At 50.6% G+C, this 26,759-nt stretch overlaps 1 protein-coding gene and 1 long non-coding RNA gene across 3 annotated transcripts in view; one reads left to right on the top strand and one right to left on the bottom strand.

The window, feature by feature from the left end:
* Positions 1–26,759, bottom strand: part of LOC308569234 — a 135,386-nt gene that overhangs the window by 55,643 nt on the left and 52,984 nt on the right. The gene's annotated exons all lie outside the window — the stretch shown is intronic.
* CRHR1 (corticotropin releasing hormone receptor 1) overlaps positions 14,027–26,759 on the top strand; it is a 38,265-nt gene continuing 25,532 nt past the window's right edge. The window contains exons 1-2 of the mRNA XM_081161936.1: positions 14,027–14,114; positions 14,367–14,562. Of these exons, the coding sequence (XP_081018062.1) occupies positions 14,530–14,562 (33 nt within the window). The 5' untranslated portion in view covers positions 14,027–14,114; positions 14,367–14,529. The remainder of the gene's footprint in view (positions 14,115–14,366; positions 14,563–26,759) is intronic.

Below are 26,759 nucleotides of genomic sequence, written 5' to 3'. Positions count from 1 at the left end.
CCTTGACACCGAGCCAGTTGTCATGGGTGCTGGGCTTTCTCTCTGCACTTCTGGTAACAGTTAAGCAGGAAAAGGACTCAGGTAGGGAGAGGCTATAGCTAATCCATCCCTTTGGTTCAGGAGAGGTCAGGGTGGTCATCTCTGTTCCCACCTGAACACTGTGTTGATATCACTGATGGCTGCAGGTTTCACTCACGGGCTGATGTCCCTGCCCTGACCATGGTCTTCCCCAAGCCTGGGGGTGGTAGAGGATTGTGTTTCCTCTTGCTTTTTTGCTTTGGAGGCTGACTACTAGTGAACTCACGGGGAGAGTGGCCATCAATCATAAAAGCATGTTTGTATGAAGCAAAAAGAACATACAGCCAAAACTGCTTGTTTATGTGAATAAACAGACTCTCCGGGAGGCACCAAGAAAGGATAACCTTGGAGCAGGTGGAGAGAGGAATGCGGTGGCCGACAGCAGGGAAGGGAGGGGTGTTTTCAGGATACATCCTGAGCACTTTTTCATTTTTGCATCATGTACAAGTTCTATGGTATCTATTAAAATATATATACATACGCAGCTTAAAAGTGATTGTAAAGAATAGTCACAGACCTGGGTGCCGATCACAGTTTTGCTATAACGATCAAGCCAATTTTAGCTCCTCTCAGGAAAGTTGAACCCGTGGCCGGCGGCATTCAACCTTCCCTTTCTCATTCAGCACTTAGCATTCCCATAAGGTGGTTCTGCATCATTACTCCCAGTTTCTAAATAAGGAAAGTAGGCCTGAGTCCAGCCTTCCCTCAAGATACTCTGAGTCCAAGCCATCCTTCCCCAACCCCTTTCCTGGGATAACAGAAGCTCCCTCAGTGTTCCCAACACAGGGAAGTCTATGGCCCTTCCTTTACTGAGTGATTTGAAATGCAGACCGCTGGATGAGGTCAGGAGGGGGCTACATGGAATGACCTCTCTGTGTGAGCTCCTTATGAGTGGGCACCATGCTCTCTATATTCCAGAAACCTGGTGCAGCACCTGGCCCATTTGTTGGATGGATGGCTTTTTGCCCCAGAATTTCAGGCATGGAGGAACAAAGGGGAACAGGACCCCCTCTTTCCAGCTCCTGGGATCCTAGGTCAGTGAGAGGTGGTGAGCAGAGCTCTGGAGCTGGACACATTCTGCCCCAAATCCCAGCTCTGCTCTCCTGACTGCCATGTGACCTTAGGTCTTTACCTGAGCTTCAGTTTTCTCATCCATGCAATGGATACAGAGACCCCCCGTGTGAGTATTAAATAAGATCCCACCCAGAGGCCACCCAATGTGCCTAGCATATAATGGGCTCTATTAGGTGTCTGTGCATCTCCCCTCCCCTCCTTTGAACAGAAGAATGACCACCACCGAAGCCAGACACCATCAATCACCTCCATCAATCACCTTCATGTCAAGGAGGTCCTCCTTCTGTCTGACTGAAGACCCTCTTGCTGTTACCCAAGTCCATGGCGTCCTGTGCTATTTGTCCACAGGCAAGAGGAAAAGCTGTCAGAGTCCTTCTTCCAGATCTCAATGTACAAAGAAATTCAAGGTCGAGCCTTCTCAGCTGTGGGCCCAGGAGCCCCAGCCCCTCCTGCTTGGTCCCCCGTCCAGCCTCCATCCCTTTTACCTTCTCTGCCCCTCCTGGGCTCAAGGACTCTCAGTGCAAGGCCACTGCGAGTAGGAGGAGTACCCCGAGTCCCAGGACACAGGGCTTTCCCCTATCCACCCCAATCCCTTCCCCTCCCCCAAGGAACTGGCAAATAGCTCAATTCTGATGACAGAGAGATTGAACCCCTGCACTGCAGCGCTGACAAGTTGCCATTTACAGCAAATCCCGCAATTAGACCCTGCAAACAGCTCCACTGTCGTGTCCCTGATATAAGGCAGGGAATTAGCGTATGTCCCTGGCAACCAATTCTTAGGCTAAAAATAGTTGGCTTGTGGGTTCACCTTTCCCTGCTCAACATCCAATCTCTCCTGGTGCCAAGAAGGAAATGAGTCTGGGGTCCAGGTCCTGCCTGGGTGCTGGGGTGGAGGACAGGGTTAACCCAGCTTTAACTAATGAGACCTGGCCAATTATATAGCAGGGTGGGCAGGGGTGGGGCCGCCTTCTGTGGGGGAGGGGGCCAGGCTGAGCTGTTTTATTTTAGTCCTATGGGCTTTTTGAGCAGGAAGCCACCTTCCAGAGATCTCCTGGGTAGTATCCTGGAATACTACCTCTTCCCGCCCCCAAACCCCCCAAAGCACACCATCATTCAGGAGTACAACGGGCCAGACTGGGTTTCAGCCCACTCGTCACCTTGGGCTGGTCACTTTTCTCTGGCTTGCAGTTTCCTCATCTGCAGAAGGAGCGATTCAATGAATCCATCTGTTTGTGTATCAGATTCTCAGACATGTGGACTCAACTTCCAGTATTTGGGCCCAAATGTCCTCACACACATCAAGGTCCCTGAAATGCCAGTACATCAACACACAGACCCCCTCACAGACCATCAGGCTGCACACCCACAGAGACAATCCTTTGTCAGACCCTGTGTGCTAATTTTTCCCCTGGGGGAAAAAATCACTTTAAAAATATTTTCAAAGATCCGTCCAGCTCTAAAAATTCCAAAATCTATTTTAGAGACACTTGCCAACAGTAAAACACCAACTATCTCTATAAAACAGATCATTCATGAAGTCTTGCCAGTCAGTCACATCTTAGTATAAATGAGCCTATAAAGCTGTTTCTTGGAAGAGGAGGAGGAGGACAGAGTCTTGGGGTCCCTCATGAAGGGCCTATTATGTTAGGATATTAAAAGCTTCACCTGGCTCCCTACTGCCCTTATGAGAAGTCCCCATGTGGAAATCAAAGGCCTCCATAAACTGTGGCCCCAGCCCACCTTTCCAACCTCAGAACCTCCCAGGCATGTCCTGCTCCAGGTTCACAGGACTTCTGCTTGTTCCCCAAGCAGACCAAGCACAGTCCCATCTCTGGGCCCTTGCTCAGTGGGGCCTCTACCTGGAATGTCATTTCCCCTTCTCCCCTCTGTTCCTGCACCATATGTCTCTGTTGGTGGAAATTCTCATCTTTGAAAGTACAAATTCCACCATCTCTTGTGCAGCCTTTCCTATTCCATGGCTAGAATGAGTCCCTTGGGGTCCCTCCCCTCTTCTAACAGCATTTGGAATCAGGTAGTGTTAAAGCCAGAAGAGCCTTAGGGACCATCTATGCCAGCATTTCCCAAAATATTTTGACTGGCCCATTGTAAGAAATCCATTCTATACTGTGACCCAGCACACACACAAGAAACACACACATGCATAAAGCACATATAGACACACTTGCACACAATGCATATACATACACACTCAACCACACACAGAAACATACATGTGTACTCACACTCACATGTAAACACACATGTATACAAAACACACATGTACACATGTACCCACAACTGAAAGAAGTTTGTCTATGTAACACTTTCTCACCTCTGCTATGCACAGTGCTCTGACTCTAATCTGTGGCTTCCTTTGTTTGAATGCTGGTTCTGACTCACTAAATTCATTTTACCATTTTATAATGGGTTGCAAACTGCAGTTTGGAAAATGCTGGCCTAGTTCACCCCCTTATTTTACAAATAGAAGCACCAAGGTTCAGAGAGAGGAAGGGACTAGCCCGAGATCACATAGCTGGCTGGTGGCATGACCTAGACAAGACTCCAGTCCTGCTGGCTTCCCAGCCGCCACCTCTCCTCTCACACATGAGCCCTTTACATTGCAGCTGCTCTTGCAAGATTATAGTTCCACAAAAAAAAAAAAGGGCCGTGTCCCTAGCACCACCATCCCTCCTGAGAAGCCTGGCCCATGTGGGGGCCCAATAAATGGCTCCATTGGATTGCAGAAATAATGATGAGAAAGGGGTTGGGAAGTCGATGCGGGACCTGCCAGAGTGAGGGATTAATAAATGCAGCGCCACGGCCTGGAGACGAGGCCCGCTTTAGCTCATTAGTGGAGCTGGGCTTTCCCAGAGTTTAGAAACGCTGAAATAAATTGCCAGTGGAGCAAAAATCCTGCTGCTGAGTGGGGGGAGGGGCGGGGGAGGAGGAGGGGAGGATGGCAGAGAGGTGGAGCTGTCAGGGAGAGGGTGTTGGAGGGAAGGTGGGCAGGGGCAGCAGTGCCTGGGGTGGGTTTCAGGGGGTTCACTGAAAATCTGAAAAAGCTCCAGAGAGAATAGAATCAGGTGTCCTTTGGTCTCCTTCAATCACTCTGGAAGAAGCAGCTCAGGAGGCTGGCGAGGTGAGCAGGGATGTGCACAGGGAGAGATGAGAGATGGTGGGGACATAGAAATGAGCAATGTGGACAGAGCTCTGCTGAGTTAATACCAGATGCAGTGCTACTCAGGGGTGGCCAGAAGCCACCTGAGGCCTCTGCAGCCCCCTCCCAACCACTGCCACCTCCACTCCACCATCAGAGCTCAGCCACCCTGGGAGTGGCACCTCAGAGAGGGACAGTGGCCCATCCGCCCACCAGAGCCCCCTTGTGGGAAATTAGAACTGGGAGTGGGCAGCCTGGGAGAGACAAACACTCATTCATTGACAAGATGAGCAGCTACTTTGCCCACACCGTGTCCTCAAATGGAGAGTGACTTGGAGTTGGCACGCAGACTCCTTGGGTGGCCATCCCCTGTAGGCACCCCCCCATACACCCTGTGCATCGGTGATTGGCACAGATGCAGGATGTCAAGTAGAGTGGAAGGAGCGGGGGCCTGGCCATTGGTTTATTCATTCATTTGGTAAGTATCTATTGAGTGCCTGCTATGTGCCTGGCCGAGGGCCAGGTGTGCTGGATTACACTTGTGATCAAGACATAGTAAGTGCTTAGCATGTAGCAGGGAAAGCAGACTTTGGACAGTGTTTCGAGTGGCAAGGGAGCCACCTGGGGCAATGGTGAAGGCTTCCTAAAGGGAGTGAGATTTAAGATAACATTTCCAAAGACAAAGTTGAGGCATCTAGAGTCCAGATGAGGAGCTGGAACATGACAGGTGGCCTGGGGAGGCCCTCGTGTCTGCAGTTTGGTGGGGTTTCCTCAGCCCTGTGTCTCAGCCTCAGTTCTGCAGCCTTGGGAACTATGTTATTCCAGCTGCCTCCAAAGGGATAGAGCTCAGCTACGCTGACTCACAATAAACAAACCTTCCAGAGACTGAGTCATACATCAAAAATGCCGATTCGTTTTTCTCTAATGGAAGCATACTTGGCAAGCTAAGCCCCACTGGCAGCCTGCTTTAGGATTAGAAACCCTGGGTATGGATCTCAAAGCCACATCACCCCAGCAAAGGGACTATGAGCAAACCTTTATCCCTCTGGGTCTTGGTTTCCTCCTCTGAAAATAAGGATTGTAGTGGTTCCTGAGGGTTGTGGTGAAGATTAAGTGAGCTATTGCACGTAAAAGCACCTCATTTCTCTCTAAGAATATCTATACACTGGTTAGCAATGTCTGGTTCGTAATAGATGATGAACACATGGTACAAAATTCCAAAGGCACCCAAAGGATATAAGTTGACAAGTAAGTCTCCTTTATGTTCCCTTTCTTGGAATAAATAAATATCATGACTTTAAAACATTTTTTAAATTATAAAATAATTATGACTTTTTACCCAAAAGACTTCTTTATAGTATAAAAGTAACTCATGTATTTTTTTTTTTAAAAAAATCCAAAGACAGCCAAAGGAAATCCAAAGAACACTTCTTTCTCCCTAGCCCCCAGCTCACAGCCGGAGGTAAATACGGTTGGCGGTGTTTCCTGTTCCTTTAAAGGACTATTATTTCTGGCGCCCGATACACCTTTCACGGGCTGGTCTGCTCAGGAGACCAGGTTATAAATGAGGACACGCAGGATTAGTCAGGAAGTGGGCAGAGACACTGGGCAGTTCCCAGGGGACATTTCTATCAACTTAGGGCCATGGAATAAATTGCCTTTCTCTACTCCAGGGAGATTTATCATCCACCCACCTATCCATCCATCCAAGCCTTATGGCCGGGCCCTCTGCCGGGTGCCGTGGGGAATACAGGATGAATGAGTGAAGCATGTTATCTTCTCTTGCATCATCTATCACTGAGCCAAAGGACATAGAATCTATGCAAGTCAGAAAGGGACACGAGAGTCCCCTAATATACCACTCACCACCACTACCATTTCACAGACAAGGAAAGTGAGATGGAGAGAAGATGTAACTTGCCCAAAGTAACACAGGAAGTGGGCAGCTGGGCCAGGACTGGAAGGCAGGTTTGGGGACACAACCCTAAATAAGGTGGGCCTGATGCAGTGAGAAGTGGGCCTGGAGTGCTGTGGCTGTCCAGAGAGAGTTAGAGAAGGTCAGGGCACCAGGCAGCCGGCACAGATGGAGGAAGGTACCATGGCAAGGAGCTAGGGGTGTCCAGCATTCATTCTGCCTTCCACAGAATGTTTATAGGGAGGACCTAGGACAAGACAGGGAAGGTATGTTGGCAGGAGATTTTTGTCCAACCAATGGGGCCCATCCTTGGGAGTTTAGCAGCCACAGGTCCAGGCTCCCTGGGCACCCCTGGAGTAGTGCAATTCACAGCTGGAGAGGCACAGGCAGAGCCTGGCACTGCTGCTTTGTCTTGGAGCCCTCTGCCTCCTGCTCTCTCCTGCCCCATAACAATATCCTTCTAGTGAGGTTTGGGGAGACCCCCAGGTCTCCTCCTGACACCTCTACCAAGCACATGTCTGACCAGCTGCCCTCCACTGGGGTCTCTGCTCATTTGTTTCGGGTTGCCTCACATCCTGCCTTTACCCCTTGTCCTGACTGCTCAGCCAGGCCCCCTGGGGAGGCCTCACCATCCCTCCAGTTCACTGGGGTCACATACAAGAAAAGACTCATTGTGTACTCACATTTGCAGACTCATCTCTCAGCAGCCTGCATCCACCAAGGTCTTAACTGGAAGCAGGTGGCCCACTTGAAGCCAATAACTTGAGAAGCCTTTACTGAAGTGACTGTTTATAAAGGTTTATACAGACCACAAGGTGTCATGCAGTATTCTGAGGCCAGCAAGAACTAACTACCCTTAGATCCAAAGGGACAAGGGAGAAGGAAGTTACCAGAGTCCAGAAGAACAGTAATGGAGAGAGGCTGCCATGAGAGCATCAGGGACACAGCCAGCCCATGGCCACCCCACAGGGTGGGATAAGTTCCCCAGCTCACTCTCGTCCCTTCTGCTGATCTACAGCTCGGGCTTCCTATTGGCTGAACCCATCGGGAAGTGGGAGGGTGAGGAAGCCCATTCCTGTAATTACACAGGTCAGCCCTGGGGCACACGCAGGTAAGGAAAGGCAGAGTAGATGTGGAGGTGCAAATGGGAGGTCCCTTACACAGCCATATCGACCCCCTTCATTACTGACATGTGCACTCTATCCCTGTGCCCTCATGAGTCTATTCCCCACCTGTCTCACAGGTAGATCCCCCCCCCCTCTGCCCCATGACTCAGGAGCCCTCTGTGCTCCTTCCCCACCGGGCCTGCAGGTGGGACTCAATAATTTCAGCCCTTGTCACCCCCTTGCCCTGACCACATGGGGATGGACCCATGTGACCAGTCTCAGGCCAGGCCTGTCATGCTTGGAAGGGACTCAGGAAGGGGCAAGCATGAGGCCTTTCCTCTTCTGAAATGAGCTGCTACTGTGTGGCCAGTGAGCCGAGCCCTGGTCAGAACTTCTATGGCTCAGGCATGCCTGGAGCTGCTGGCCCCCATCCAGCTGAGCCACTTGCGCCTGGCCAGATGGCAGCCGGCGAAGCTGAGGCTGGTTCTGAGCCATAGGCCTGGCTTTAGAAATCAGGCAATGAGTGGCCCACAAGAGGCAGCATACCCACAGGCACCTTGAGGCAGAAATGGCACAGCCCAGCCCCTGACCTGGCTGTGGCACACTGGACCTAGGCTGCAGGTCCACTGGGTCTTACAGGGGCTGCAGGACCTCGACAAGCCTGAAGAAGGGCGTGGTGCAGTGCGGAGTCTGTCCAGCTCTGTCCCAAACACACCTGCTCTTGGAAAAATTGTTTCCTCTTCTGGACAGACCCCTTTTCCCAAAACGAGATCTCCTCTAGAACTCCAATGCATGAAGCTAGTTCAAACAAAAGTGCAACCTCAGGGCTCCCTCCTCAGTCTCCCCATCACTACTTTCTCCTCCACCCCACCTCTAACTTCAGTCCCTGAGGCATCTCTTTGGAATCTTGAGGTTTCACATAAAATGAAACCCTGGCCTATGTGTTCCCTAAGTGGTCCCAGACAGCATCCATATGCTGTGATTTTTTTTTAATGCATAAAAATAAACAAAACGTTACCACAAACGCCCATGTACCCATTATCCAGATTCAGTTAACAAGTCATGGTCAGTCTCATTTCATTGATATCCCCACCCACTTCCTCCCTTCCCATATTATGTCAAAGCGAATCCCAGACACAACGTCATTTAATCTGTAAACATTTCAGTTTGTGTCTCTAAAAGGTAAGGACTCGTTTTAAATACGTAACCACAATGCCATTATCACACTTTTAAATATCTAATCAGAATTCATATTTCCAATTGTTTATTTATAAGTTTGGTGGTGTGTTTTTTTACAAGTCACTGGTGGTGAGAAGGATCCAGAAGAAGACAGGTGCCTACAGAGTGTGCTGCCCTGGAGGCAGGAGTCTGGGGTCTAATCCACTGGTAAAATGAACTGCAAACATTTCATTTGGCATCTGCTGAGACACAGTGCTTTGCCAGAGGCTGGGGCTGCTGAGGGAATGGGAAGCAGTCTCTGCCCTCCAGGAGGAGCTCGCAGCTCTTCAGGGAAACAGGCAGGGACGTGTATATTTAACCTCTAGACATCAGTGTGCCCATCTGGAAAAGGAAAACAACACCACCTTACCTATTAGACCAGCAGAAAAGGGACAAACTATACCTATGAAAAAGGAGGGGAGGCGGGCTGAGTGGTAGCTTTGGTGTGGGAGAGAGTGAGGAACGTTCATAGAAGACCCTGGAGTCCTCAAGCCCTGGCTCTACCAACTACCAGGAGGGGGGCTTTAAGCAGGACACATCCACCATTCATGTTACCCCAGTGCCTTCCCTGGGGGCTCCGTGTTTTGGAAATGATGGAGTATAGGACACAGAGTGGAGAACCTTTGACTTTCTGTGATTTTCAGACAGAATGGAATGTCTAGGTTTGCATCATAGCCCCGTGGAAAGCCTGGGTTTCTGCTGTCCATGGTACCAACCTATTGTGTAGGCCACGATGCCTCACCTCGCTAGGAACTATGGATGTGTTGAGCCAGATAACTTTGCTGTGGAGGCTATCCCATGCATTATGGAATGTTTAGTGGCATTCCTAACCTCTGCCACTAAACTACAGTAGCTCTTCCCCCATATAGAAGCACCCCAGGTTGAGAACCACTGGTCTAGGCTACAGGAATGCTATTTCTCTGTAGAGGTATATAAGTATATGCCTTTCCTTCAACTCCACTTCTGGCTGGCACCTCAGATCTGTTGTCACTTCCAGGACATTCCCAGGGTGTCAACCTTTCTTATTTCAATGCACCTTTAAAAAGTTTTCTTAAAAACAAACACCTTCAGTGCCCCTCAGCCACACCTAATAAATGCAAAACTATGGTAATTGTGCCTATGGTAAGCACACTTGACCTGTCTTGATACAGACTCAGATTTGAGGAGAAGAGAAGGAGAAGCTGGTAGGTCACCTGAGGAGCCCTCTGTAGCTGAGTGACCCACCCCTGCCTGCTCTGTCCTGTGGCTTCTCTCTGCTCCTCCACTTGTCCATCCACTGGGGAAAGAAAGGGGGGAAAGACTGGTCCTAGAACATCATTTCCCCGGAGCCAAGGCCTTCTGGGGTGGTAACCCAACTCTCTGGGGGTCTAGGCTCAGTTCACCTCTCTGTGGTACACTGAAAAATATCTGGAGCTGGAGCTGGGGACATCGGGCTAGAATCCTTCCTATGTCAAAGCCAGCTGTGTGACCTTGGACAAGGGATCAGCCTCTTAGCTCAGCTTTCTCATCTGTAAAGTGAGGTTATTAATACCTCCTTCATGGGGTTGTTATAAGGATTAAATGAGAAAATATTTGTGAAAGAGCTTTTACCAACTGTCATGCAAATCCTAATTGGTGTTGCTATTATCTGTTGTTCTAGATGAGAGAATGAATAATCTCAAGCCCCTTATCCAAGGAGATCCTCAGCCTGGCACTGTCTGCCCTCAATTCTGCCGAGCCTGATCCAGTCACTGCACTCCCATCACTTGTCCCTATCAGACCAGTCCCCTTCCCTGGCCCCATACTTGTCCCTCTGTCTGTGTGTCTCTAAGGGACCCTCCTGCCTTGAAGGTCTCCCTCTTTCTTTGTCTGTTCACACCCACTTCCTTCAATACCCAACTCCCAACCCACCCCCTCTAGAAGATCTTCCCTCTGACAAAGGGGGTGGGTTAAGACTAGTTTGCTCTCTTCCCTCAACCGAGCTACCTATAACCCCACAGCCCCAAGCCCAAGTGAAGCACAGTGCTTGGTAGATGTAGACGGATGATGATGATAACGTATAAGATTTAATAATAAAAACAGCTAATGCTTTGGAAGCACTCACTATGTGCCAGGCACTGTGCTAAGCATTTTACACAGGTTAACTTATTTATTGAGTGCCAGCTGGCCATATGGGATTAAAGATCTGCCTCCAGACCCCAGCACACAAAGTAGAATCTTTTCCATTGACCCCAAGCAGAATTAATATTTCTGCCTCCATGCCCACAGTCTTCTATTGACCTAATTTTACTAGCTTTTAATTATTCATCAAAGTGGCTGTCTCCACTTCCAGTCTGTGGACATCTTGAGGGCTAGCTAGGGCCCTGTTATATTAATCTTTATTAGCCAAGAGTGACTGGCACATAGTTGCTGCTCATTAAATGTTTGTTGAATGAATGCACAGATGAATGGAGTAATTAACACCATCTCCCCCAATGTTCATGAGGTTTTATAAGCTACCATTTTTCTGATCTCATACTTCAGAAGCATTCTAGACCAGTTCTATTCCAAGCATGATCTGTCTACAAACTATTTGCTGCCAGTTTGTGACAAGGTAAGTGCAGAAATCAAGAGTGAGCGTTTAGAAATTTTCAAGCAATTTGACAGTGTTTTATGTCCACTGGATCTAAGAGCTTTAAAAACTGGACTTTTAGTTTATATGTCTTTATTTCATTTTTCTAATAATTCATTCCCATTGTACTTTTCAATAGTATCATTCTGCAACCAATTAGAAATTTAAAAAATCAAGAACCTGTTCTTTGGCACAAGTAAGCTTCTTAGCTTACTTGTGCCAAAAGTAAGCTTCACTGGAACTTGGCCATGGCCCTCACTGGAACACTCACGGGTAAAGCCAACGGAATCCACAGACTCAGCCCTCCCTTGCAGCGTCCCACCCATCACTACTTGTTATCACATCTGGAAGGACATGGGATTGTCTTTTATTCCTTTTTGGGTTCCTCATATTTTCCCTTTCTTCCAAATCTGGCAAGTTAAATGAATGAAGGCTGATTGTGGTCTGGGTCTAGACAGGAAGAGGAGAAGGTCAGAGGGTGTCGGAAGAGCCTGGGAAGGGTCAGGCTGGGAAGAGGGTGCTGGAGTGGAGCAGAAGGCCTGTCCTGAGATCACCCTAAGCCGGCAGTCTGGAGGCTGGAGGTGGGGGTAGGTGGTAGGTGGGTGGGAGGGGGGTGTTGAAGTGGGTGAGCATGGAAGGCCTCTGCAGTGGCATCAGAGCAGATGAGAGCCAGGAGGGTGGAAGGAAGCAGCTTCAGGACAAATGAAAGGGGATATGGAATCCTTTCAAAGGCTGGTGTTAAACTCGAGGCTCTCATAACCCGTGAGGTGGTCAAGGCCAAAACCATAAGTAAGTAAGGTCATGAAGTGATACAGTAGCCTTCCTCCTCTCAGCTCAGGGGGACGAGTGGGGATGAAATGTGCCATCTGTAGCTGCCCCTTAAGAAAGAGAAGGTCTGAATCCAAGGCCAAAAAGGCAGCGAGAGCAAGATTTGATTACAGCCTGATCAATGGCATTAGCATATTTAAAGATCGACTCAAGGGGAAGATTAAGGGGCTTAGAAAGGCAAAATTTGATGGTGTTTAGTAAGCAGAGAAAAACATGGAATCTGAAAATCTGGAGCTGTCTGGTCCCGGGGGAGTCAGCTGCAAGGTCTCAGGCAGGGTTGGGGAGAGATGCCTCTGCAGCATCTGGGCAAACCTCCCTGAGGGCCCGCCAGCTCTCTCTCCTCTGATTCCACAATCCCCCGCTGCTGTGACCTTCTCAGCAAGAATTCTGCTTTCCACAAAGAATTGCCTAGAGGGAGGGACCATTTGAGCATCTGGTCCCCTCAATGATGATGACAGTGATGGTGACTATAGCTAACCTTCTTTAAGCCCTTGTTATGGACCAGGCACCATTCTGGGCCATTTGAAAATAATAATTCATTTACACCTACCTATGAGGTAGGAATTCCTAACCCCATTTTGAAGATGAGAAAATTGAAGCACTGTTAAATAATTTCCCAGGTTCATACAGCTTGCAAGTGGAAGAGCCAAGACTCAAACTCAGGCTGTCTGACTCCAGAACCTGCACTACACTAGACCACCCTGCCAATTTTGTTGAGAACAATAAATTGGCAATCTGGTTGGTGCACCCATCTCTTCTGGGATTGGTTGGGGGTGAGTCAGTTCCAAATTCCATAAGACCAGCTCTGGGGCACTAACCAAATGGGGGTTTTGCAAGACGCTGGACTGAGTGCTTCATCTAGAAAGCGCCACCCTGTGTGGCTAGGCCAGTGTGACCAGCTGGCGTCCAGGGCAATGTCCTTCCCCACTTTAGAGCCCCAAACGTCATCAGGGCCTACCCCTCTAGACAGTTTGAGCTGGGACTCAGGAGGCTGAGAACTAGGTTTACCAGCTATGTGACTTTGGACAGGTCACCACCACCTGTGGGTCTCAGTTTCCTCACGAAAAAACTGCATATTGGATCAAACAACCTCTTACAATAACCCTTTCTAAATGAAGAAGCAGTTGGACCCATGAATGTGCTGGCTCTTGCCCAGTGTGCTGAGAAGTGGGTGGGAGGGAGGAGGGGGGTGGGCAGAGCAGAGCACAGAATCCAGAGCAGTTAGGTTCAGAGTTTGATCTCAAAGCCACCACTCTGGGACTGTGCTCCGCAGGGAGAGGCTACGGAAGAAAAAAAGAAGTAGGGGAAGCCAGAAGTTCTGTCCGATTGCAAGCGCTGTAGGGGAAAGTTTAAGGGGCTGGAGGAGGCAGGAGCTGCTATCCACAGTTGGGGGTGCACTGGGGAGCTAGGGAGCCCAGGTGGGTGAAGACCCTGAGGTCTGGCAGGGGAGCTGACCTTACTCTGAGGGCTCGGCCGACAGGGGGCGCTGTGGCGTCCTCCGCGTCCAGCCAGCTGAATTCCTAGCTGCTTTCCCCGCTGTAACGCAATGCGCTCCCGCTTTCCCCTCCGCGGCGTTCAGATGCCGGCTAGTCTTACAGGGCACAGCTGTCTCCCCATCTCTTGGGGTTCCCAGGTTCAGCCCCTAGACAGGCGCTTAGTTTATAGAATGAATGAAGAGCAAACGAATGAATTAAAATGAATGAATGAATGAATGAATGAATGAATGAATGAATGGAGAAGGGTTACCCCCGCAGAGCTTTCAAGTCTCTGCGCGCACCTGGCCCTGCCCTGCTCAAGTGGGGGCTGGCGGGGACCCTGTCCTGGCCGGCTGCAGGGCGGTAACTGCCCAAACGCAGTTCCCATTTCTTCACCCGGTTTCCGCGGAGGCTCTGCTCAGTCGGCGCTGCCCTATTGTCCAGCCTCCAATAGCCTCGCTCTCTTAGATTCACCTGAGTCCCCAAGTCACCCCCAGACTCCTTGGACTCCCCAGGCCCCAACCGCAAGCCAGGCAGGAGGTGGGAGGCTGCCTCCTCTCCTGTCCTCCCCCCGCCCCCGCCCCAATCCCCGGCTTCTCCCTGGACTGCGGCGGCAGCCACCGCTGCCAGAGCGTCCCGCCGACTGCCGCAAACCCGGGCGCAAGCAAAGGGGGTCAGTGCGGCGAGGGCGCGGGGAGCTGGCCCAGAGAGGGGAGAGGACAAGGAGGAGGGGTGGCGGAGAGAACAGAGGGGCGAAGCACAGAGGAGGGACTGAAGTGGAGGGGAGACAAGAGGGGAGGGGACGCCGCGGAGAGGGGGCGGGGAGCCGAGGCTAGAGGCTGCGCGGACCGAGGGGGAGGCGGCGGAGGCTAGGCGGGCTCCCAGCTGGCGAGAGCTAAACGGCGGCCGGACTTTCATTGGAAAGGGAGAGCGAGAGCCCGCCGGGCCGGGCCAGGCTGGGCCGGGCCGGGCCGCGACAGAGGAGCCCCGCCGTTCACTCCGCCCGCCCAAGCCCGCAACAGCCGCCCGCTCCTCTGGGATGTCCGAGGGACCCAGGCGTCCAGGACGGTGACCGAGCGAGCCTGAGAATGGGACGGCGCCCGCAGCTCTGGCTCTTCAAGGTAAGAGCGAGCCGGTCAGCCCTCGAGAGCGGCCACCCCCAGCCTTGGTCCGGCGCGGGACGTGGGTGGCCTGTGGGTGTGATGGCGGGGATCACTGGGCAGAGCTGAGCGCAGGTCCGAGCGCGGCCAGGGTTTGAGGGGCAACCCAAATCCCTCTCCCTGGACCTTTGGAGCCGGCGTTGAGTGAATGGGGGAAGAACCCAGGTGAAAAAGGAAATCGTGGTGGCGAAGCTGCCGGGACGTTGTTGGAGGCGGGGGTCCGCCCACCCGGGTAACCAGCTCTGTACAGAGAAATCACTTGAGGTTTTGGGAGTCCAAGCTTGGTTCTACCTCCTACCTCTCCCATGAAGACCCGGGCGCCGGGACTGGAGGCTCCCGAGACGGGGTCCTCACCCGCCCACCAGCCCCAGCCCCCTGTCAGCTCCCCCACTCCGCACGCCCCCGCCCTGTTCTTGGGAGCTCCTTCCTGCCCTGCCCCTTCCCCTCCGCGGAAAGCTACAAGTCTGGGGAAATAACTGTGCCCGGTGCCTCCGAGCCTTTGATCAGTATCGCGGTCTCCCGGGAAGAGGCGGTGCACCGGGCGGTGGGTACAGTTCCTCTGCTGCGCCGTGGGAGCTCAGCGCTCGGTCTCCAAGCCTTTGCGCTCGCGGTGCCGGGGCTGCGCAGTCTCTTGCGCCGGCTCTCTCACACCCCGGGTCTGGCGACACGATTTTGGAGCTCCGAGTTTAGGAAAGTCGCCAGACAGCAAATCCGGCGTCTGCCTGCTGAAGTTCGGGGGCGGTGGGGGGCAGCCCGCGGGCCGTGTGCGCCAAGGAAGGTGTAGGGGTGGACAGTCGGGCCCGAAGCTAGTAACAGCCGCCACTTCCCATTGCCTTACGCTTTCTAAAGTGGTTCCGATTGCAGGGTGTGGGCACGTAAGTAGCAGACGGAGGGAGAGGCGGGTGGGCCTCCGCGCCGCCGCCGGGAAGATCTGCAGGGCTCTCGCCGGAAGACCCGGACTCCGTGGGGTCGACGGTCTCAGGCAGCTTGTTGACTGGGTTCAGTGCATTTAAAAGCCGACACATTCACAAGAATTGAATGGGAGAGGGAGTAGGTGTTGCCTTAATTTCATTTTCCAACAGTTTTTAAACCAACTGTACGTATCCCAACTCACAACGTGGTTTGAGTGAAACCAAGATTTTAAAATTTAATTGCTGCCATTTCATCAGTTGAGATGTTAGGAGTTACGGGGCTTCTCCATTCTCTCCTCCCAAATATTTATAAGTTGTTTTTTAAAAATAACTGAGGGTTGGTTCAATGGAACCCATATTCCCTTCACCACCGATTAACAGAGGACTGGGGGTGAACCTAGAGAGGCTGAAGAGATGGCACTGAATGAGAATATTTCCAGAAAGGCTAGTGTGTATGGAGACTTGGTCTAAATTCACAAATCAATTAGACCAAATTCGATGTTTTAAATGGATTCAAGAATTGAACTGTAGGGTTTTTTTGTTTTTGTTTCTTTTTAAGTTTACCTGGTAATAGACAAATGTTCTTTCTTTGGCCTTTCTTAGAATCATGTGCAAATCTCTGCTTAGAATTATCATGTTTTCCTAAAAGAATATTTTTTCTGTTGTTGCCTGTGTCTTTCCTACTGGGTGGTGAGGTGATGGTAATGAACTCAGTGAGTGCTTGATAAATACCGAATGAGTGAGAGGCAGTGAATGAATGGGCAGCTAATGCTGGTTTCAATTAAATAATCACTTTTTTCTTTTATTTATGTACCATGTACAACTCGCTAGGTATTGTTCCACCTGCTTTGCAAAAATTGGTCATTCAGTCCTCATAACAGCCCTAGGATGTAGGAATTATTACTGAGGCACAGAGAGGCTAAGTAACTTGGTCAAGGTCACACAGCCAGTGAGTGATGGAGCCAGAATTCAAACCCAGGCACTGTGGCTCTAAGGTTTTGTTAGCTTTTATCAAAAAATATTATAAGCTACTTAAATCACATCCTAGACCTCTGCCAGATGAGAGCTCAGATAGTTTTGTGAGTATGAAAGTATGAATCTAGGGGAGTTAATCCAAAATCCAGCTCTCTCCCCACCAAGTCAACCAGTATTGGGAAAGAATCCCCTCTGGGGCCCTTATTGTGGGCCTAGCACTGAACTGGTTACAAAGGGAGAGTGTTGTGGTGAGAGCACTTGAGTGTGTGGGTGTGAGTGTGCATGAGAAAAATGTGTGTGTGCATGAGAGGGTGGTTATGTGTGTGAATGAGGGAGAGATGATGTGTGCTTGGGTGTTTGTGGATGCTAAGGAGGAGACAGGTGAAATATTGTCTCTACCCCTGGGGGGCAGGCTATGGAGCACCTCTGAGTCACCTACCCACCAGCTATAGCTCCTCAAAGGCAGACCCTGGTGTAGCTCAAAAATGTGGGTTCTGGTGAGTGTGAAGGGTAGAGAAGGGTGGGTTATTAAAGGAAAGCAAGTTTTGAGGAGGGAGCTGGTTTTATTGCTGTTGTCATTATTATAAAAACAACCTAGCTGCATTATACAAAGTTTGGAAACCAGAGGAGAAAATGGTTACGACCTCACCCTCCTAAGACAGCTATGTGACCACCTTAAAAATAATCCCAGCAGGCCCTTTTTCAAGTGCAGGTTTGGGCACAGCCATGGCCATTGGACAACCCCTCTCACTGTGTCACAGCCCGAGTCTGTCCCATGTTATTCCTGAGCTTCCAGAGGGAGACTGTCAACATCTGCATATTCCCTGTGAGTGGATGTTCTTTGTATCCCTATATCGGTGCACATTTGGGCCATTTCCAAATTGTTTCTTTGACAAGCCTGGTTTTTGAGGGGAACATTGGCAGGAAGGATACAGAGGGCAAATAAGTGAGCTCAGGGTGGGGACATGGCTTCCATAGGGTGTGGGGATAACTGGCCTAGCTACCACCAGAAGCAAAGTAGGAAAGGGGGCTGACAGCCAGGCCAAGCGGTTCAATTTGCTATGGCCAGCCCTGGGAAGGGCATGACTTGGGCCAGTCCAGTTCTCAAGGACAGTATAGATTTATAGAAAAGCAGGACACTGACCCAGGGCCAATGAGGACAAGCTCAAGTGGAAAATCCATGCCGCGCGCTCTCTAACATTTGGCTCCTTGGAGAGCATCAGCAGCCAGCAGAGTTGAGCTGCACAGAAGGAGTTCGGAGGGTCCATGGTGCCCCTTGGGAGCACCTCAAATGCCCATGGTGCTTGCTAAGTCATGGGCCTGAGCCCCATCCATGTTGTGGCCTAGAAGGAAGGGGTCAGGCACAGGGCTGATCACTGCAGCAGCTCTTAGGGTAGGAAGACCATCAGCCTGGGAGGTGGCAAACCTGACTTTGGTCCCAGCTATGCTTCTATTGGCTGTGACTTCAGGTCGCCTTCCCTCTCCAAGTCACAGTTTGTAAACGGGGATATTAGACCTATTACCTTTCCATCTCTGTGAAAGGTCGGTTTCCCAACACTCCTCAGGACCATGACCCCACAAGGAAAGAAGCCCACTATGGTTATAAGAAAGACAGAAAAGGAAGGGAGGGAGGGAGGGAGGGAGGGGGGAGGGGGGGAGGTCCAGTGATTGGAGAATCCCCTGAGTGGAGCCTTAGCTAGTGAAACTCCAGACCCTTTGTCTGGGGTAGAGCAGGTTGGTGGCCTGGGGCCTTTCTTGTTTACTCTTCAGTGAAAAGAGGGGGTGGGTGATGTCTCCCATCTCTGACTCTGCCCTAACTGCTCATGGTACCAACAAAAGGAAGAGTGAGACCATTTTGGAGCTAAGGCCAAGTTGCTATTTTAGCTAATGTTATAGTCAAAGAAGGAATTTGTTAATGATAAATGTATATTTAGATTCTTGGGGACTCCTAGCAGCAAAGTCCCTTGGAAGTAACACCATCAAGTCCTTTTTAAATGCTTGTCTTTGGACTTGCCCTCTCCGCCAGCCACCCTTCACTCCACTCAATGTCAACATCTCCTTGTACAGATAAAAACATCAGGTGAAGCAGATGTGGGCTCAAATCCTGACTCTGCTATGAAGCTCTGGGCAAATTAGGTTATCACTCTGAACTTCAGTTTCTTCATCTGCAAAAGGGGGGGAAATAGTACCTACTTTATGGAATATTCAGAATGACTTCATGTGATGTCAGGTGTGAAATTAAGTACAACCACACAGTGTCTGGCACATAGTAACTGCTTAATAAGTATTAGCTATAGTAATCACAATAAATCTTACCAAATTTTATCAATCCAAGGAAAACCATGACAAGCAGTTGCTGTGAGGGGATAGGAATAGAAGGAGTGCTTGGTAGTGTAGAGTATCCTGCCCCAGGTCCTTTTGACACCCCTGGGGAGAAAGGATGGGCCACCTGCTGTCAGCTGAACTCAAAGGTCAAAGGACTGAAGTGCCTGCAGTTGGCCCTCTGAACATCTCTCACATGTGAGAACATTTGACAATAAAAATAGAGACATGTAGGGAGGATAATACAAGATGATTAACTCACTGATACAAATAATTATTTTGAAAACAACTAGCTGGATTCTATTAAACAACAGATTATTTATATTTTATTATTTTTCATTGAACTCACTGTGGTGACATTGGTTAATAAATTTATACAGGTTTCAGGGGTACAATTCTATAACACATCATCTGTTTGTTGTATTGAGTGTTCACCACCCAAAGTCAAGTCTCCTTCCATCACCATTTATCCCCCATTTATCCTCTCCTACCTCCCCGACTGCCCTTTCCCTCTGGTAATCACCATACTGTTGTCTGTCTGTCTAAGTAACAGATTATTAAGCATTTCTTTTCAGAGTAAGTGGTGTCTGCTTCAACAAAACTGAGAGGCTGAAAAGCAGGAGGGGAGGAAGGGAGAGAAGACAACTTAGGGGATTGGGACACACACTTGGTTTTCTGTGAAGTGGGCATGTAGAGAGGCAGTTCTAGGAGATGATTCCCTGTACGCAGAACATCCAACTCAAATGCTTTAGCCAAATGCTTTCTTTGGTGACTGTCACCCAGGAGCCATGAAGCCATTTCTGGGATGTCTGTGGGTACTCTTTTTGACCTATAAACATAGGAAATTTCACAATCCCACCCCTTGCCCTGCTGGGCCTCAGGGAGCAGTCCCAGTGAGGTGTTTAGAAGTGAGGGTCGTGGCACCTGCCCCCTCCACCTGTCAATCATTCCCAACCTCCTGTCAATCTGGCCAAGAGCCTGGGCGCCTAGGTCAGAGCCCAGGACAGAAACTGGCCAGACTGGTCCATCTGCTTCCCAGGCTACAGAATGAGGGGTGGGGGTTGTTCTAGGCTGACTGACTTCACTACAATTTTGAAGGCACCCATGGGGAGGCACAGTGGGACACAGTTGAACCTTTCAGCGCTGGGAGGTCTCGGTCTTTGGGAGGGTTGGGACAAGGTATTGCTCAGTATCCCTGGCAGGTACCCGGAGCCAAAGAGCTGGAAGGCAGCCTGCTAGGGTGACAGGCTAGAGTGAGAGATGGATACAGGGATTTCCCCCCCCCCCCACTTACAGCAGGGATTCTTTCCCCCTCCCCTACCCCTTGATTCGTATTTCCCCAGCCTCCCTGGCAGGGATGGTTTCCAGGAGTACCAGCAGTTCCTAGAGGAACAGCAACCCTGCCACTGTGGGGACAGCTGGGTGAAGAGAAGGAGGGAGGCTTGGGGATGAGAGGCTGCGCTGTGCAGGCTGGGGAGAAAACCGGGTTCAGGAGAGCTTTGGCTACCCTGGAGAAGGGCTGAGAGGGAGCCCTAGGCTGTATAAGGCCCAGTCAGCACAGGTCCAGGCCCCCTGCACCAGGAGCCCCTGGCCTCACTGTCAGAAGCAAATGCTGAGCTGAGAGCCCATGGGCCTGCTCAGTGTAGGCAGTCAGACAGACAAACAGTGAGAGGCAGACACACACACAGAAACTAAAGGTGATGCCGAGATGGAAACCACTGGCTAAAGTTGGTGAGACAGAGAGAGAGAGACCAGGACAGACAGTTCTGGAGTAAAGAGGAGGGCAGGAGGGAGAGAGAAAGAGATGGGTGGGGCGTGGGGAGAGAACTGATAGGGAGAGAGAGACCTGTGTATCTTTTTTGTTCGTTCTTGCTTTGAACTTTCTTCCTAGCACCCAAGAGAACATGTGTGTCCCTGGTTCTGAAGCCAGAGATGGCGTTTCCTGGAACCACCTCCCCTCTCCATTTCTTACAAGAATCACCTCCCTCATCCCTAACCTGCTGTGTGGAGCCTCACTGGGTCGTCAGAGAGCCCCGGAGAGTAGAAGAGAGTGGGCCTCCCTCCATGGGCTCCCTCCAGACCCCACACAGATCCCTGGTGTGGGGGCTGCTGGTGTGTGTCCGTGAAAAGGAGCTCCCACTGAGCCCACACCATCCCAACACCACCAGGGCACACCCCCCACCGAGTTCACAAGGAACAGAGCCTGGTGCCTTTGTAGTCCTAACTGTCCCCAGTGTGCAGTCTGGCTGTCGCTTTCTTTCTTAGACATACACTCACCTTTCCCCTGTCCTGTAAGTGCAGTCAAACCAGGGAGGCAGGTTTGCGTGCCCATCAGCTCAAGGCCAGGGCTGGAGAACTGACTCCCAGAGGAACAGCTGGGCACCCAGGGGCCACGGGGTCAGCAGTGGGAATGGATGCAGGCTGGACAGCCTCCATGGCTACACTCCGGCCCACACATGCCTGGCTGGGAGGCTGAGAGGCTGCTCTTAGAGGGAGGCCTGCCCCTGGGCTTGGTCTGAGCATCTGCTTTTCCCCTTTCTTCTGCCCTTTTCCCCCACTCTGCCCAGCTTCTCTCAGCCAGATGCACTATTTACTCAGCTGCCTCCGCAGCAGGGCCCACACCCATGACCCCACTGAGTCCTCCTGTCGCACTCTAGAGGTGAAGGAACCAGATAGTCCCTGAACCTCTCCATCCTCAGCTGGCCCTTGGCCTCAGTTTCACTGTCCTCCTTCCTACCCTCCCCCCACACACAGAGTATAGTCATTTCTGCCACTCCTGCCTTTGGCCATGCTGTTCCTCCCCCTGGGGCTTTTGCCACCTAGTCTCACTGTACCAATCCTGTCTGTCATGTCCACCAAAGTCTTCCTGAACCATCCCTACCCCCTCTTCCAGGAAGCTCTCCAGTCTAAGTCCATCTCTCACTGGTTGTTCCTTTGCCTTCTCTGTATCTCCTCCCCCTCATGTGAGCCTCCAGCTCATGGGAGCACCTGGGCCCTCAAACAACAGAGGTCCTCTAGCTCTTCGGTGTGTCCCCCACAAGATCCTCAAGACATTTACCAGCCAGACCCCACACGGACCCCTGGTCACTCCCACTGAACCCGAGCCCTCATTCCCACCACAGACTCTGAGCCCTGCCTGGGCCAGGAGGATTCCCTTAAAAACAAAAACAAGACTGTGTTCCCAGCACCCACTCCAGTCCTCCACAAACACAGGCGCACGACAGATGCTGAACTCAGTGGAGGACACCTCCCTGCTCCTCCTGCTCCTGCTCCTGCTCAACATCTGCCTGTGCAAGAGGCAGTGCTGTGGTGACAGAGACACGGAAACGACCAGCTAGACAGATTCCTCTGCCTCTGCGTGTGGACTTATGACTCAGTGGCTTATCTATGCTGTGGGTGCCGCTCGGTGACACTTAGCGATTCCAGTGCTGCACCACGTTCCATCCCCCAGCCCCCACAGCACTGGGGGCGTTTGTCCGCATGTAAAAACAGAGGCAGCATTTTGCTTCATAACGGCCAGGGGCTGGTGGGAGATGGTGCCCCAGAGGGAGGGCTCAGGTGGGCTGAGGTCAAATACAAGACCCTTCTCAGAACCTGGGGTCTTCAGAAAGCAGGTCCCGGTTGACCCCACTGGGTTAGTTCAGTTACCCTCCATTCTGGTGACACTTTGGAATCACCCGGAGAGTCCCGAGTTTCCTCTCAGGCCTGCTGAACCTGAATCTCTGGGGTAAAGCTGGAGACATTGAATTTTCTATTTCCCACATGCTGTCTGGAAACTTCTGATTTCACTTCTTTTACAGGCAAAGAAACAGACAGGGCCATTGCCTATCTTATGGACAATTATATGGTCATTTCTAATCTCTGCCCTAAATCTCCCTGCTCAGTGGGGTTTGGTGGCCCAGCAGTCCCCTTTCAGCTAACCCCTCTGTGGCCTTGGAAGGCAGTCGCTAGAAAAGCAGCCTCAAAACCTTTAGCCATTTGATTCCAATAGAATCAAATTTGCAGTCGACTGATGATCTCACTCTGCCTTCCCAGCCTTCCTCACATCCCCTTTCAAATGCAGCTTCTCAGAGGACATCCTGCTTCTGCCCACAGTGAAATCCCCCTCACTTTACACTTGTCAGGAAGCCGAGAGGTAAGAGCACAGCTGACAGTGGCACCTGCATGGCTGGTGTCTCCCCGTATTGTCCCCCACACACACCTTGACTCTATCTCCCAGAGTAGCAGATGCTCCCTCAGGGATGGTTCCTCAGTTTCTGGGAGCCACACCTAACCCCTAGCTGAGCAGCTCCCAGGGGCAGGGGACAAGATCAGAGCCCCAGCCAGGCTCCACTCCCATGCAAAAACCAAACTCAACCCTTCCTCAGTGCCCCACTGACAGGGTCCTACTCCTGTCCACCCCCCAATTCCCACTGCTGGCCCTTGGGGGGGCCAGGCTACAGCCTGGAGCTAGAGGTCATGAGGGTAAAGCAAGCTGTATCTCCACCTTTGGAGGATCCATGCTGGGAGTGGGGTGGAAGGAGGCAGGGGCACAGTCCCAGAACTGGAACATCTGGACAGTGGGAAGAGAGTCCAGGTCCCAACTTCTAGGGCTCAGAAGGATGAAATGAGAAAAATCACAGCGTCTGGCACTGTGGTGAGCGTTCAGTAACAGCTGGAATTTAGAGTGAAGAAGGAAGGAGGGGAGGGAAAGAAAAGCAAAGGAGAGGAAGGGGGGAAACAGGGGCTAGGGAGACTGAGAGAGGTGGTGAGATTAGGATCAGAAGAGAGGAGGTAGGGAGGAAAGAGCCAGGGAGGCCGAGGAGGCACAGACTAGGAGGAAATATTAATGAGTGAATCTGAGAGAGAATCATAACAGGAAAGGAGAAAGTGAATGAGCAAGAGGCAGAAAAGGAGGCACTGCCACCCCCTGCATCATTGACTGCCATGCACGTGCGATTTTTGCTGGTGGCTGCTGGCTCCTGGGAACAGAGTGGTGGTGGACAGTGGGTGTCCTGGGTGGGCAGGGGACCTGTCATGGAGCGTATGCCCTTCTGGGGAGAAGGCCAAGTCAGAAGGGAAGCAACTTGCACACAGCAGTAAGCACTACCACTTGTTAACTGCTTGCTCTGTGCTGGTCCCCGTGCTGTTTTAACTGCACCTTATTGTTGAATCTCTCCAAGAGCTTTAAGGTACAAATACTTCATGCCTATTAGCTTCATTTACAGATGGGAAAATTGAGGCTCAGAGATGTTCAATGATTCACTCAAGATCACACAGAAAGTGAAAATCCATCCATTCATTGCTGCATCAGCCATTCACGTATTCAATCAACAAATATGCATTGGGGCCTACTCTATGCCAGGCCCCACTGAGGGTACAAAGGTAGCAAACCCAGACCCTGCCCTCCAGGAGTTTATAACCCAACCGTATAATATATCTGGGACCCTGGGAGGGGTGTGTATATATTCCAGTGCTGGGGTTTCCCAGGTCCTCCCTGCTCCTCAGGAGGGTGAAGCAGGCAGCTGCTGCTTTTAGCTCTGCTGGGAGCCTCATTAGGGGAGCAGAGGAGTGAGGTAGCAGGGTGGGGGGGCAGGGCACACCCTGAGCCCAGGGCCCCAGGGAGGAGGTCTGGAGGCGGGAACATCCAGGCATGCCCCCCTCCCAGAACTGTAGGCAGGAGATTTTCATCCCCCTTTTTCCCTCTCTGCACAACAGTAATTTAAGTTAATTAAATGTAACGATAAATTATTTCTCGTCTGCCTAGAATAATCTTTCTCTGCTCACCCACTTTGGGGGAAAGCACAGGATCTTTGTCTTGAGATGGGGACAGGTTGCAGCTGTGGAAAGAGGCTGTGGGGGGAGGAACTGGCAGGGCAGGATGGACAGGAAGAGGGTACTCAGTGGCAGAAGTCCTGGGCAGTCAAGAGGGATGAGAAAAGGCATCCAGCGTCCTTTGTCCCCAGTCTAGTTTGACCCTGGCTAGTGAAAGGCACCCCCAGAGTCCCAGCTCTGCTGGTGCACAGCCTGTAATTACAGCCCCCACTGGTACCTCTGCTGGCACCTCTGTGCAGGGCAGAAACTGCATGATTACATGTGCGCCCCGCCCCCCCATCGCCATTCCATAACTACAGACACATACATCCCCGTTGGCACAGACAGGTTTCAGGGAATTGATTGCTCGTGTTTTATTTCTGCAACCTGTTTTTTAAACGCAACAGGGAAGCCAGCTTTTTTATGAAATCTTGATTTATGACCCTTCCTCTTTTTCATATTCAGATCTTCTCTTGGCTTTGCTTAAAACAGGCTACACCTTGCAAACCACGTATCTGATAAGGAGTTAATATCCAAAATATATAAGGAACTTATACAATTCAATACCCCCCAAGTACCCCCAAAAAATCCAATTGAAAAATGGACAAAGGACCTGAACGGACATTTTTCCAAAGAAGATATTCAAATGGCCAACAGGTGCATGGAAAGGTGCTCAGCATCACTGACCATCAGGGAAATGCAAATCAAAACCACAATGAAATATCACCTGTTAGAATAACTACCATCAAAATGCAAGAGATAACAAATGCTGGCGAGGATGTGGAGAAAAGGAAACCCTTGTGCACTGCTGGTGGGACTGTAAATTGGTGCAGCCACTATAGAAAACTGCATGGAGGTTCCTCAAAAAATTAAAAATATAACTACCATATAATCTGGCAATCTTACTTGTGAGTATATATCCAAAGGAAACAAAATCACTATCTCGAACAGCTATCTGCACTCCCATATTTATTGCAGCATTATTTACATTAGCCAAGACATGGAAATAACCTAAGTCTCCACTGATGGATGGTGGAATAAAGAAGATGTGTTATATATACAATGGAATATTACTCGGCCATAAAAAAAGTAGGAAATCCTGCCATTTGCAACAACATGGATAGACCTTGAGGGCATTGTGCTAAGTGAAATAAGTCAGACAGAGAAAGACAAACCCTATATGATCTCTTATATGTGGAATCTTAAAAAAACTGAACTCACAGAAACAGATAATAGATCAGTGGTTGCTGGGGGTGGAGGGCAGGTGGGAATGGGTAAAGGTGGTGAAAAAGTACAAACTTCCAGTTTTAAGATGAATACATTTGGGGGGTGTAATATACAACATGTGACTATAGTTAACAATAGTGTGCTGCATATTTGAAAGTTGCTAAGAGAGTAAATATTACTCCTTGAATGTAGAATCACAGTCTAGCAAGAGTCTTGGTTGAGACAACCAAATCTAATGGTTTAAAAGACAAAACTTTCCTTTTAAGCTGAAAAAAAAAGCAAACACCTTCCCACTGGAAAGCTTACAGAGAAGGCAGAAGAGTCTGACTGAATGGAGGGTGAGGAGGGCTGGGTTCTGCCTACAGCCCCTCCCCTGCCTGTGGGAAGCCTGCTGTGCTCCAAACCTCTGTAACTAAGGAAGATTCTGGGGCCCACAGCCACCAAGTTATGGTAATGACCACATGGACACTTGTGGGGGACTTTATTTTTTAATTTTTTAAAATATATCTTTATTGATTTCAGAGAAAGGAAAGGAGAGGTAGAGAGAGAGATAGAAACATCAATGATGAGAGAATCATTGAACAGCTGCCTCCTGCACGTCCCCGACTGGGGATCGAGCCCACAACCCGGGCATGTACCCTGACCGGGAATCGAACCCCGATTGCCTGGATCCTAGGTTGACACTCAACCACTGAGCCACACCCTGCCAGGCATTGTGGGGGACTTTAAATTGCAGAAAACATCTTACTCCCATTTTCCCCCCAGGTGGCCCACATCCCTGGGATGCAGGTAAGAAAGACCTCATTGCCCAGAGGGGACAACTAACTCCCCAGAAGTCACACAGTCAGTGGGTAGGACTGGGCTCAGAACTCAGCAGACAGAGAAGGAAACTTGCTGAGGGATCACTCTCAAACCATGCAGCTGCAGCTC

The sequence above is a fragment of the Miniopterus schreibersii genome, assembly GCF_964146895.1.
Source record: "Miniopterus schreibersii genome assembly, chromosome: 16".
NCBI lineage: Eukaryota > Metazoa > Chordata > Mammalia > Chiroptera > Miniopteridae > Miniopterus > Miniopterus schreibersii.
The sequence above is the reverse complement of the archived record's forward strand: the minus strand, read 5'-3'. Positions and strand labels throughout refer to the sequence as shown.